We start from the raw sequence: 12,273 nt of genomic DNA on the forward strand, positions 1-12,273 counted from the left end.
GTGGGCCCAGTGTCAGTCCGGTGTCAGTCCGGTGTCAGTCCAGTGTGGGTCCAGTGTCAGTCCGGTGTCAGTCCGGTGTCAGTCCAGTGTGGGTCCGGTGTCAGTCTGGTGTCAGTCCAGTGTGGGCCCAGTGTCAGTCCGGTGTCAGTCCGGTGTCAGTCCAGTGTGGGTCCGGTGTCAGTCTGGTGTCAGTCCAGTGTGGGCCCAGTGTCAGTCCGGTGTCAGTCCGGTGTCAGTCCAGTGTGGGTCCGGTGTCAGTCCGGTGTCAGTCCAGTGTGGGTCCAGTGTCAGTCTGGTGTCAGTCCAGTGTGGGTCCAGTGTCAGTCTGGTGTCAGTCCAGTGTGGGTCCGGTGTCAGTCTGGTGTCAGTCCAGTGTGGGCCCAGTGTCAGTCTGGTGTCAGTCCAGTGTGGGTCCGGTGTCAGTCTGGTGTCAGTCCAGTGTGGGCCCGGTGTCAGTCTGGTGTCAGTCCAGTGTGGGCCCAGTGTCAGTCTGGTGTCAGTCCAGTGTGGGCCCAGTGTCAGTCCGGTGTCAGTCCGGTGTCAGTCCAGTGTCAGTCCGGTGTGGGTCCGGTGCCGGTCCGGTGCAGAGCAGGAGAGCTCGTCATGCAGGTGTGTGGGGCGCCAGGGGACCGGGCCTGAGGGGGTCAGTTCTTCTCGGGGGGCGGCGGGGGAGGGGGGTGCGGGGGCAGGATTATGTCCCCGTTGGGCTGCTTTCCGTTGTGGGCGGGGCGCTGGGGTTTGGGGGCGCTGCCGTTTGCAGGGGGTCGCCGGGGTCTCCGCCTCTTGGCCCGGCGGCCGGGGGGGGCCCCAGGGGGGTCGGTGTCCAGGCGCACGCTCAGGGCGTCCGACGACTCGTCGATGTAGGCCAGGTTCTCCCCGAAATAGTCCAGGGGCTGCGAGCTGAGGGGGTCCGGCGGGGTGCAGGGGCCCGCCACCCGCTCCGTCTCGGTGACCTCTGACCCCGCGGAGGAGGAGGAGAAGGAGGAGCCCTCGTCCGAGGAGCCCGAGGAGCCCGAGGAGCCGGAGGAGCCCGGCGCACCGGCCGGCCCGCCCCCCGCGCCCCCCGCGCCCGGCCTGCCGCCCCCCGCCTCGCTGCGCGACCTCTGGCCCCGGTGCTTCCTGCGGCGGCGCCGGTGCAGCCGGTCATTCAGGTCCAGCCCAGCCGGGATCCGGAAGTCGATGTTCTGGATGTTCTGGGTCCAGTCGGTGGCGTGAGCCCTGAGCTCCTCCATCTGACGGGGGGGGGCGGGGGGGGGGGTCAGTCTAAAGTGTTTACTCCCGCCCCAGTCTGTCCCTCTCTCTCCCCCCCAGTCTGTCCCCCTCTCTCTCTACCTCCCAGTCTGTCCCCCCTCCCTCAGTCTCCCCCCCCAGTCTGTCCCCCTCTCTCTCTACCTCCCAGTCTGTCCCCCTCCCTCAGTCTCCCCCCCCAGTCTGTCCCCCTCTCTCTCTACCTCCCAGTCTGTCCCCCTCTCTCTCTCCCCCCCCAGTCTGTCCCCCTCTCTCTCTACCTCCCAGTCTGTCCCCCCTCCCTCAGTCTCCCCCCAGTCTGTCCCCCTCTCTCTCTCCCCCCCCAGTCTGTCCCCCTCTCTCTCTCCCCCCCAGTCTGTCCCCCCTCCCTCAGTCTCCCCCCCCAGTCTGTCCCCCCCCCCCCAGCCCCTCACCTCAGCGCGGGTCTTCTTGGACAGAACCCTCAGCCAGTTGCCGATCATGGTGAGGATGGAGGCGAAGTAGGCCAGACCCAGCAGGATCCAGAACCACACCAGGGGCTTGTAGAGGTGGTCACTGTCCTCCTGGTCCCCTGGGAGAGGAGAGAGGAGGACCAGCTGAACACCAGTACAGGGAGCAGAGGAGAGAGGGGAGAGGAGAGAGGAGAGAGGAGAGAGGAGAGAGGAGAGAGGAGAGAGGGGAGAGGGGAGAGGAGCAGTGGTTGTCATGGTGAAACAGCGTGCTGACACATGTCCAAGCGGAGCACCTGCCACATAGTCTCCGAAGCCCACGGTGGTCAGGGTGATGACCACGAAGTACGTCGCCTCCAGCAGTGTCCAGTTCTCCACCTTCTGGAACACCAGGGTCGGGACGGCAACAAACAGCAGGCAGCCAATCAGGATGAAGAGAACCGCCGAGATCACGCGGACGATGGTAGGACTGACTTTCCACTTCTGACAGAGAGAGGAGAGAGGAGGTGAGAGGAGAGAGAGAGGAGGGAGATATGGAAGAGGGCAGGGGGGATGAGGAAGAAGAGAAACCAGTATCATACCAGGAATATGGCCTCGATCTTCCCAATCCCTCGTCTCAGGCCTGTTCCCAGGTGGTCTCCCACTCCAGCCAGCAGGATTCCAAACATTGGGATACCAATCAAAGCATAGAAGATGCAGAAGATCTGGCCACCTTCTGTCTTGGGGGAGATATTCCCAAAGCCTGGAAAAATGGGAGTAGTTTATGAGCAGTCAGGGAAGAGAGATTCAGCAGCGATGGTTTTGACAGAATTTCATTATTTTTATTTGCTTTGGCAACACTGATTGTACCCATCGGTCATGCTAATAAAGCACCTTGAGTTGAATTGAATTGAATTGTGTGCTGAGATTCGCCACCAGAGGTCGTGAGAGTGCTGGGTATCAGTGGTGAATTACGAGACGGTGAAACTCACCGATTACAGCTCATCGGTGAGGGTAGCGATGACAGTGTTTGACTGCGGTGTGGGACTCGCCAACAATGGTGATGACTCACCAACGATGCTGATGACTCACCGATGGGTGTTTGACTGTGGTGATGATGGTGTTTGACTGTGGTGATGACGGTGTTTGACTGTGGTGATGATGGTGTTTGACGGTGGTGATGATGGTGTTTGACTGTGGTGATGATGGTGTTTGACGGTGGTGATGATGGTGTTTGACTGTGGTGATGATGGTGTTTGATGGTGGTGATCACAGTGTTTAACGGTGGTATTGATGGTGTTTGATGGTGGTGATGATGGTGTTTGACTGTGGTGATGATGGTGTTCGACGGTGGTGATGACTCACCGATGGTGGTGATGATGGTGTTTGACTGTGGTGATGATGGTGTTTGATGGTGGTGATGACTCACCGATGGTGGTGATGATGGTGTTTGATGGTGGTGATCACAGTGTTTGACTGTGGTATTGATGGTGTTTGACGGTGGTGATGATGGTGTTTGACGGTGGTGATGACTCACCGATAGTGGTGATGATGGTGTTTGATGGTGGTGATGATGGTGTTTGACGGTGGTGATGATGGTGTTTGACAGTGGTGATGACTCACTGATGGTGGTGATGATGGTGTTTGACTGTGGTGATGACGGTGTTTGACTGTGGTGATGATGGTGTTTGACGGTGGTGATCACAGTGTTTGACTGTGGTATTGATGGTGTTTGACTGTGGTGAGATTCGCCACCAGAGGTCGTGAGAGTGCTGGGTATCAGTGGTGAATTACGAGACGGTGAAACTCACCGATTACAGCTCATCGGTGAGGGTAGCGATGACAGTGTTTGACTGCGGTGTGGGACTCGCCAACAATGGTGATGACTCACCAACGATGCTGATGACTCACCGATGGGTGTTTGACTGTGGTGATGATGGTGTTTGACTGTGGTGATGACGGTGTTTGACTGTGGTGATGATGGTGTTTGACGGTGGTGATGATGGTGTTTGACTGTGGTGATGATGGTGTTTGATGGTGGTGATCACAGTGTTTGACGGTGGTATTGATGGTGTTTGATGGTGGTGATGATGGTGTTTGACTGTGGTGATGATGGTGTTTGACGGTGGTGATGACTCACCGATGGTGGTGATGATGGTGTTTGACTGTGGTGATGATGGTGTTTGATGGTGGTGATGACTCACCGATGGTGGTGATGATGGTGTTTGATGGTGGTGATCACAGTGTTTGACTGTGGTATTGATGGTGTTTGACGGTGGTGATGATGGTGTTTGACGGTGGTGATGACTCACCGATAGTGGTGATGATGGTGTTTGATGGTGGTGATGATGGTGTTTGACGGTGGTGATGATGGTGTTTGACAGTGGTGATGACTCACTGATGGTGGTGATGATGGTGTTTGACTGTGGTGATGACGGTGTTTGACTGTGGTGATGATGGTGTTTGACGGTGGTGATCACAGTGTTTGACTGTGGTATTGATGGTGTTTGACTGTGGTGATGATGGTGTTTGACAGTGGTGATGACTCACCGATGGTGGTGATGATGGTGTTTGACAGTGGTGATGACTCACCGATGGTGGTGATGATGGTGTTTGACGGTGGTGATGATGGTGTTTGACGGTGGTGATGACTCACCGATAGTGGTGATGATGGTGTTTGATGGTGGTGATGATGGTGTTTGACGGTGGTGATGATGGTGTTTGACAGTGGTGATGACTCACTGATGGTGGTGATGATGGTGTTTGACTGTGGTGATGACGGTGTTTGACTGTGGTGATGATGGTGTTTGACGGTGGTGATCACAGTGTTTGACTGTGGTATTGATGGTGTTTGACTGTGGTGATGATGGTGTTTGACAGTGGTGATGACTCACCGATGGTGGTGATGATGGTGTTTGACAGTGGTGATGACTCACCGATGGTGGTGATGATGGTGTTTGACGGTGGTGATGACTCACCGATGGTGGTGATGATGGTGTTTGACTGTGGTGATGACGGTGTTTGACTGTGGTGATGATGGTGTTTGACGGTGGCGATGACTCACCGATGGTGGTGATGATGGTGTTTGACGGTGGCGATGACTCACCGATGGTGGTGATGATAGTGTTTGACGGTGGTGATGATGGTGTTTGACTGTGGTGATGATGGTGTTTGACAGTGGTGATGACTCACCGATGATGGTGATGATGGTGTTTGACTGTGGTGATGACGGTGTTTGACTGTGGTGATGATGGTGTTTGACGGTGGCGATTACTCACCGATGGTGGTGATGATGGTGTTTGACGGTGGCGATGACTCACCGATGGTGGTGATGATAGTCCCAGAGAAGAAGAAGGCGCTGGCCAGGTCCCAGCGGCTCGTGAAGGCAGTAGTGTTGAGTGGGTCGACTCCTGAGCCCACAGCATCTGCCACCTCCTGCACAGACAGACAGAGAAACACGCAGGTGGACAGACATTAGAGGAATTGTGTACAGTCCCAGTCTCTCCAGTATAGTCTCCCCGTACAGTCCCAGTGTATCCAGTACCTTGATCAGCAGGTCCAGCTGCTCGGCGCTCACACAGCTGTGGTTGCCCAGGAAACCCCTCTTGCTGTCGGCGATGCTGCCGTGCTGCTGCGTCTCCCAGGGAGACTCCAGGGTGCGGAAGACCACGGCGCCCAGCACCAGGTACAGCAGCACGGCCGTGAAGATCGCCAGGAGCGTGGACCACCGCATGCCTCCGGCTCGCCGGCGCCCCCTGGTGCTGTCCCCCGCGCTGCCCCGCCTTAGAATGGACTCCCGCGAGCCGTAACTGGGCAGCAAGCGCCCGGGGGGACAATCGTCATGGTAGCTGTGTCCGTCCGGAGGAGGAGGCGGGGGCACTGAGACAGAGGAGAGGGGGTTCAGCACGGGGAGAGGGGATACAGCGTCCGCGCGGGAACGCCGACGGTCTCCTGCGATGAGGCTCGGCTGTCTGAGCCAGCAGCCCCTCCTCCCGCCTGTGGACAGCAGCACTCATGAGATTTACTGCTCTCCACCAGATTAACAATAACACTGACACAGAGCCTGGAGAGAGCCGGGCAGACAGGGAGAGAGACAGGGAGACAGGGCCTGGAGAGAGCCTGGAGAGAGACAGGGAGACAGGGCCTGGAGAGAGCCTGGCAGACAGGGAGACAGAGCCTGGAGAGAGACAGGGAGACAGGGCCTGGAGAGAGCCGGGCAGACAGGGAGAGAGACAGGGAGACAGAGCCTGGAGAGAGCCGGGCAGACAGGGAGAGAGACAGGGAGACAGGGCCTGGAGAGAGCCTGGAGACAGACAGGGAGAGAGACAGGGAGACAGAGCCTGGAGAGAGCCTGGCAGACAGGGAGAGAGACAGGGAGACAGGGAGACAGAGCCTGGAGAGAGACAGGGAGACAGAGCCTGGAGAGAGACAGGGAGACAGGGCCTGGAGAGAGTCTGGCAGACAGGGAGAGAGACAGGGAGACAGGGAGACAGAGAGAGAATCAGGGAGACAGGGCCTGGAGAGCCTGGCAGACAGGGAGAGAGAGAAATAGGGAGAGAGACAGGGAGACAGGGTGAGACAAGGAGAGAGATACTGGGAGACAGGGAAACAGACAGGGAGAGATTCTGGGAGAGAGATACTGGGAGACATGGAGACAGGCAGGGAGAGATTCTGGGAAATGTTCTGCTCTTCAGACTTCAGTGCACAAACAGTCTCGCTGGCAGACTTCACCAGCACACAGGGAAACACTCACGTATTCAGACAGTCCCCTCTGTACCACACACCGGTCACCTCACACAGGTGCAGCCATGACACCACGGTCAACAGCACCGGGCGCGAGCTGCTCCAGCTCTGTCAAGGGCTGGGCCTGTACATCGTCAACAGCAGGACTAGAGGGGACTCTCTAGGCAGGTTCACCTACAGCTCAGCTCTGGGCAGCAGTGGGGTGGACTACGCCATCACCGACCTGGACCCCTCCTGTATCGGTGCCTTCACTGTCAGGCCACAGACTCCCCTCTCCGATCACACTCTACATGAAGAGAGCACACCAGCACAGAGACACGCTGACACAGCCCAGCCTGTACAGCAGATGGAGTCAACAACGAGATGCTGAGACACAGCAGCCCAAAGTTGCAACAAGCCCTGCTCAAATTCCTCAACCCCATCATGACAGCCGGATGTTTCCCCGAGGCCTGGAACCCAGGACTGATCACGCCCATCTATAAGAGTGGAGACAGACTCCATCCCAACAACTACCGGGGCATCTGTGTGAACAGTAACCTGGGGAAGGTATTCTGCAGTATCCTGAACACGCGAATACTGGCCTTCCTTACCGAACACAATGTCCTGAGCAAGAGTCAGATTGGCTTCTTACCAGATCACCGCACATCCATTCATATTTATATCCTGTACAAAAACATGTTCACCAAAAGTAACTTTTTTCCTGCTTTATTGATTTCCAGAAAGCATCTGACTCAATTTGGCTTGAAGGACTGTTTTACAGATAGATGTCTCCAAAGTGGTGTAGGGGGTAAAGTGTGTGATGTAATTAAGTCAATGTACTCAGGGAGCAAATGTGCAGTGAAAATTGAAAACAAAAGAAAAGAATTCTTCACTTAGAGTCGTGGGGTGAGACAGGGCTGCAGCCTGAGCCCAGCACTGTATCTATATCTATGAGTTAATACTGTATATCTATATTATATGAGTTAGCAGGAATGTTAAAACAGTCTACCTGGTCTCACACTACATGACACAGAGATCAAGTTCCTGCTCTACGCATATGACCTGGTCCTGCTGTCGCCCACAGAATAGGGGCTGCAGCAGAACCTGGGCACTGCCAGCCCATCTGGACCCAGAACAGGGTCAGCAGCAGAGCCTGGCACTGCTGGAGCAGTACTGTCTGACCTGGGCACTGCCAGCCCATCTGGACCCAGAACAGCAGAGCCTGGCACTGCTGGAGCAGTACTGTCAGACCTGGGCACTGCCAGCCAACTGGACCCAGAACAGCAGAGCCTGGCACTGCTGGAGCAGGACTGTCAGACCTGGGCACTGCCAGCCCATCTGGACCCAGAACAGCAGAGCCTGGCACTGCTGGAGCAGGACTGTCAGACCTGGGCACTGCCAGCCCATCTGGACCCAGAACAGCAGAGCCTGGCACTGCTGGAGCAGGACTGTCAGACCTGGGCACTGCCAGCCCATCTGGACCCAGAACAGCAGAGCCTGGCACTGCTGGAGCAGGACTGTCAGACCTGGGCACTGCCAGCCCAACTGGACAAGACCAGAGTAATTTTCCAGAAGAAAGCCAGACCTCAGGGAAACAAGTATCACTTCACACTGAACAACACACTGAAGCACACATCCAGCTACACACACCTCTGACTGTCACTCAGTTCATCTGGGAGTCTTGACCTGGCAGTGAAGGCACTGAGGGAGAAGGTACACAGAGCTTTCTACAGTATTAGAAGACTCTACAACATTAAACCCCCATAAAAATCTGGCTCCAGATATTTCAAAGTGTAATCCAACCCACTGCCCTATACGGCAGTGAAGTGTGGGGTCCCCTCACAGACCAGGATTACACTCAATGGGACAAACACCCCACAGAAACTCTGCACATGGACATCTGTAGAAACATCCTCTGTGTGCAGAGAAAAACACCTAACAACGGGTGCAGGGCCGAATTAGGCCAGTACCCACTATTGATAAACATACAGAAAAGAGTATTAAAGTATTGGCTACACCTAAAAAACAGCGACCAAAATTCCTACCATCACAAAGCCCTGCTGAGCCAAGAGCTGAGCCCAAAACAGAGCCCCCTGAGCCAGCTGGTCCTGAGGCTCACTGACCTGAGCCACACCGACACCAGCCAGCCTCAGGACAGCACTGCTAGAGCACCACAACCCAGACTCCACCACATCACAGCACAATACACACAACTCACAACCAGCCTCAGGACAGCACTGCTAGTGCATCACAACTCAGACTCCACCACATCACAGCACAGATCAGACAGCAATATCTCACACACTGGGACACACACACACAAACACAACATAAACTGGAATGCAACAGAACCCTAAACAGACAATACACACTAGCTGAATATTTAACCAAGATAAGAAACAGCAAAAAGAAACAGACCCTGATGAAGTACAGGCTCAGTGACCACAGCCTGGCCATATAAACTGGACACAGGCAGACCTGGCTGCCCAGAGAGGACAGGCTCAGTGACCACAGCCTGGACACAGACACTGGACACAGGCAGACCTGGCTGTCCAGAGAGGACAGGCTCAGTGACCACAGCCTGGACACAGACACTGGTCACAGGCAGACCTGGCTGTCCAGAGAGGACAGGCTCAGAGACCACAGACACTGGACACAGACACTGGACACAGGCAGACCTGTCTGTCCAGAGAGGACAGGCTGTGCTCCCACTGCCAGCGGGGAGAAACAGAGACAGAGGTGCACTTTCTGATGTACTGTGAGGAATACTCCGGGACTAGACAAACATTCTTTCCTAAAATAACAAACGTACTCCCAGAATTCCCACACCTGTCAGAACCAGAACAGCTCCTAATCCTACTGGGAGAGGGAGGAGGGAACTCAGCTGAACTGGCAGCACAGTATGTGATCTCCTGTCCCAGCCTGAGGAACAGCAACTGCCCCTCTCAGTAAATAATAGTCTCATGTGTTGTCTGTAAATATTTACCTCTGTGTTCTTACTGTAAATTTCTCTAAACATCTTGTTAATTGTTATCGCCTTGGCAACACTTTAATTCACTGTCATGCCAATAAAGCTCTTTGAACTGAGAATTGAGAGAGAGAGGGAGAGAGATACTGGGAGAGAGGGAGAGAGATACTGGGAGAGAGGGACAGAGAGACTGGGAGAGAGAGAGATAGTGGGAGAGAGAGAGATACTGGGAGCGAGAGAGATATGGGGAGAGAGGGAGAGATACTGGGAGAGAGGGACAGAGAGACTGGGAGAGAGGGACAGAGATACTGGGAGAGAGGGAGAGATACTGGGAGAGAGGGACAGAGGGACTGGGAGAGAGAGATACTTGGAGAGATACTGGGAGAGAGGGAGGGAGATACTGGGAGAGAAGGAGAGATACTGGGAGAGAGAGAGAGAGATACTGGGAGAGAGAGAGAGTAACTGGGAGAGAGGCAGAGTGATACTGGGAGATACTGTATCTCAGCTCCAGATACAGAAACAGCCAGCATCCTGTATACATCTGTGTGAGTGGAAGAACTGCTGGTTCTTTTTACTCCACAAAATCACCATTATTTGAAGAGTTTTTGAAATGTCTCCAGTTCTCTCATGACTGCTGTGTTCTCAGGGCTGAGAAATGGTCTTCCTTCCAAAACCGAATTCCCCTAATTCCACACACACGTTGTGTGAAGATTGCAACTTCATCTACTGCGTTTTTCTCTGGAAATTTACAGCACAATGAGATTGGACACCACTTACACACCTACTGCACGGTGATATGGCACTGTCAGACTGTGGGACAGTAACACTGTCAGACTGGGGGACAGCAACACTGTCAGACTGTGGGACAGTAACACTGTCAGACTGGGGGACAGCAACACTGTCAGACTGGGGGACAGTAACACTGTCAGACTGGGAGACAGCAACACTGTCAGACTGGGGGAGAGCAACACTGTCAGACTGTGGGACAGTAACACTGTCAGACTGTGGGACAGTAACACTGTCAGACTGGAGATACAGCTGTAAAGACACACTGTCAGACTGGAGATACAGCTGTAAAGACACACTGTCAGACTGGAGATACAGCTGTAAAGACACACTGTCAGACGGGAGATACAGCTGTAAAGACACACTGTCAGACTGGAGATACAGCTGTAAAGACACACTGTCAGACTGGAGACACCGCTGTAAAGACACACTGTCAGACTGGAGATACAGCTGTAAAGACACACTGTCAGACTGGAGATACCGCTGTAAAGACACACTGTCAGACTGGAGAAACCGCTGTAAAGACACACTGTCAGACTGGAGATACAGCTGTAAAGACACACTGTCAGACTGGAGATACAGCTGTAAAGACACACTGTCAGACTGGAGATACCGCTGTAAAGACACACTGTCAGACTGGAGATACAGCTGTAAAGACACACTGTCAGACTGGAGATACCGCTGTCAGACCCGCCAGCGGAAAGCCCTGCTCTTACCTCGGAGCTGTGGGCTGCTCTGCTGTCCCGCGCGGTCGGGGAGGCAGTAGGAGGATCGGCGTCTGTCTCTCAGCTCTCCTCTCTGCTGCCGGGTGTCTGGGAGCGCAGAGCGACACTGAGCCTGTGCTTTATCACGAGCCGTCTCTATCTCCCGGCCAGGGAGCAGGGAGCAGGGAGGAGGGAGGAGGGAGGGGCAGGTCTCCACTGCAGACAGGCAGGCCTGGGCAGCACTGAGAGACTCTCCCCTCTCTCCTCTCCCTCCTGCCTCTTCCCTGCCCCTGCTGGACGATCCCCAAGCCTCTCCAGATTTATTCCCTCTTTTCCATAGGAAACAGAGTCTTCTCCATCTGTGAGTGTGAGTGTGTGTGTGTGCACACTGGGGCACTGCAGTCTGGTCTGTGTGTGTCTGAGTGTGAGTGTGTGTGCACACTGGGGCACTGCAGTCTGGTCTGTGTGTGTCTGAGTGTGAGTGTGTGTGCACACTGGGGCACTGCAGTCTGGTCTGTGTGTGTCTGAGTGTGAGTGTGTGTGCACACTGGGGCACTGCAGTCTGGTCTGTGTGTGTCTGAGTGTGAGTGTGTGTGCACACTGGGGCACTGCAGTCCAGTCTGTGTGTGTCTGAGTGTGTGTGTGTGTGTGCACACTGGGGCACTGCAGTCCGGTCTGTGTGTGTCTGAGTGTGTGTGTGTGTGTGTGTGTGTGTGTGTGTGTGTGTGTGTGTGTGTGTGTGTGTGTGCGCGCGCACTGGGGCACTGCAGTCCGGTCTGTGTGTGAGTGTGAGAGTGTGAGTGAGTGTATCTGTGTGAGTGTGTGAGAGTGTGAGTGTGAGTGTGTGAGAGTGAGTGTGAGTTAATGTGTTAATGTGTGTGAGTGAGTGTGTGTGCACACTGGGGCGCTGCAGTCCGGTTTGTGTGTGTGTGAGTGAGTGTGTGAGAGTGTGTGTGCACACTCACTGGTCTGTGGGCCACAGTCTCCCAGCCTGTCCAGCTGTCCTGTTGCTCTTCCAGGGACGATGGCCCCAGCAGTGCTCTTTCCTGGCTCGGTCTCCTGCTGTGGCTCCCAGGGGTGTCAGGTTGAAAGCAGTGACCCCTCCGGAATGCCCATAAAGCACAGCGCTGACAGACGCCCCCCCCCCTGCCCCCCGGCACTGCGCCAGGCCCGTCCTGAACCGGGAGAGACCATCCGTCTGCCCGATGTTAAAGAGACACACCGTTTACTCTGCTAAGGTCGGGCCTGCTGTCCTCCCCTGTCTCCTCCTTCATGAACAAAGTGCCTATAAACTGTCTGAACAGACTGAGCCCCTGGTCCTCCCGGGCAGACTGGGACAACACAGAGACAACGTCACCCCAGGACACCGAACTGACCACATCAACACACCATCCTCATCCTCAGATCTGTAGAGTAACTGTAGACACTCAGCCCAGCT

General features: G+C 55.1%; 1 protein-coding gene across 2 annotated transcripts; it reads right to left on the reverse strand.

Annotated features, from left to right (window-relative positions):
• Positions 1-510: 510 nt before the first annotated feature.
• LOC148810732 (potassium channel subfamily K member 4-like) lies at positions 511-10,943 on the reverse strand. Of its 2 annotated transcripts, none has more exons than XM_088909046.1 (7): positions 10,848-10,943; positions 5,200-5,534; positions 4,976-5,090; positions 2,258-2,418; positions 1,973-2,159; positions 1,662-1,798; positions 511-1,232 (listed from the first exon to the last, which is right to left on the reverse strand). In XM_088909046.1, the coding sequence occupies exons 2-7, from the start codon at positions 5,386-5,388 to the stop codon at positions 645-647; spliced, it is 1,377 nt and encodes a 458-aa protein (XP_088765172.1). In that variant the 5' UTR covers positions 5,389-5,534; positions 10,848-10,943; the 3' UTR covers positions 511-644. The 2 variants fall into 2 exon arrangements, with proteins under 2 accessions (XP_088765172.1, XP_088765171.1); XM_088909045.1 differs by having other exon boundaries at positions 4,934-5,090.
• Positions 10,944-12,273: the final 1,330 nt, after the last annotated feature.

Source organism: Atractosteus spatula, assembly GCF_055471065.1.
Source record: "Atractosteus spatula isolate fAtrSpa1 chromosome 24 unlocalized genomic scaffold, fAtrSpa1.hap1 SUPER_24_unloc_1, whole genome shotgun sequence".
NCBI classification, from domain to species: Eukaryota; Metazoa; Chordata; class Actinopteri; order Semionotiformes; family Lepisosteidae; genus Atractosteus; species Atractosteus spatula.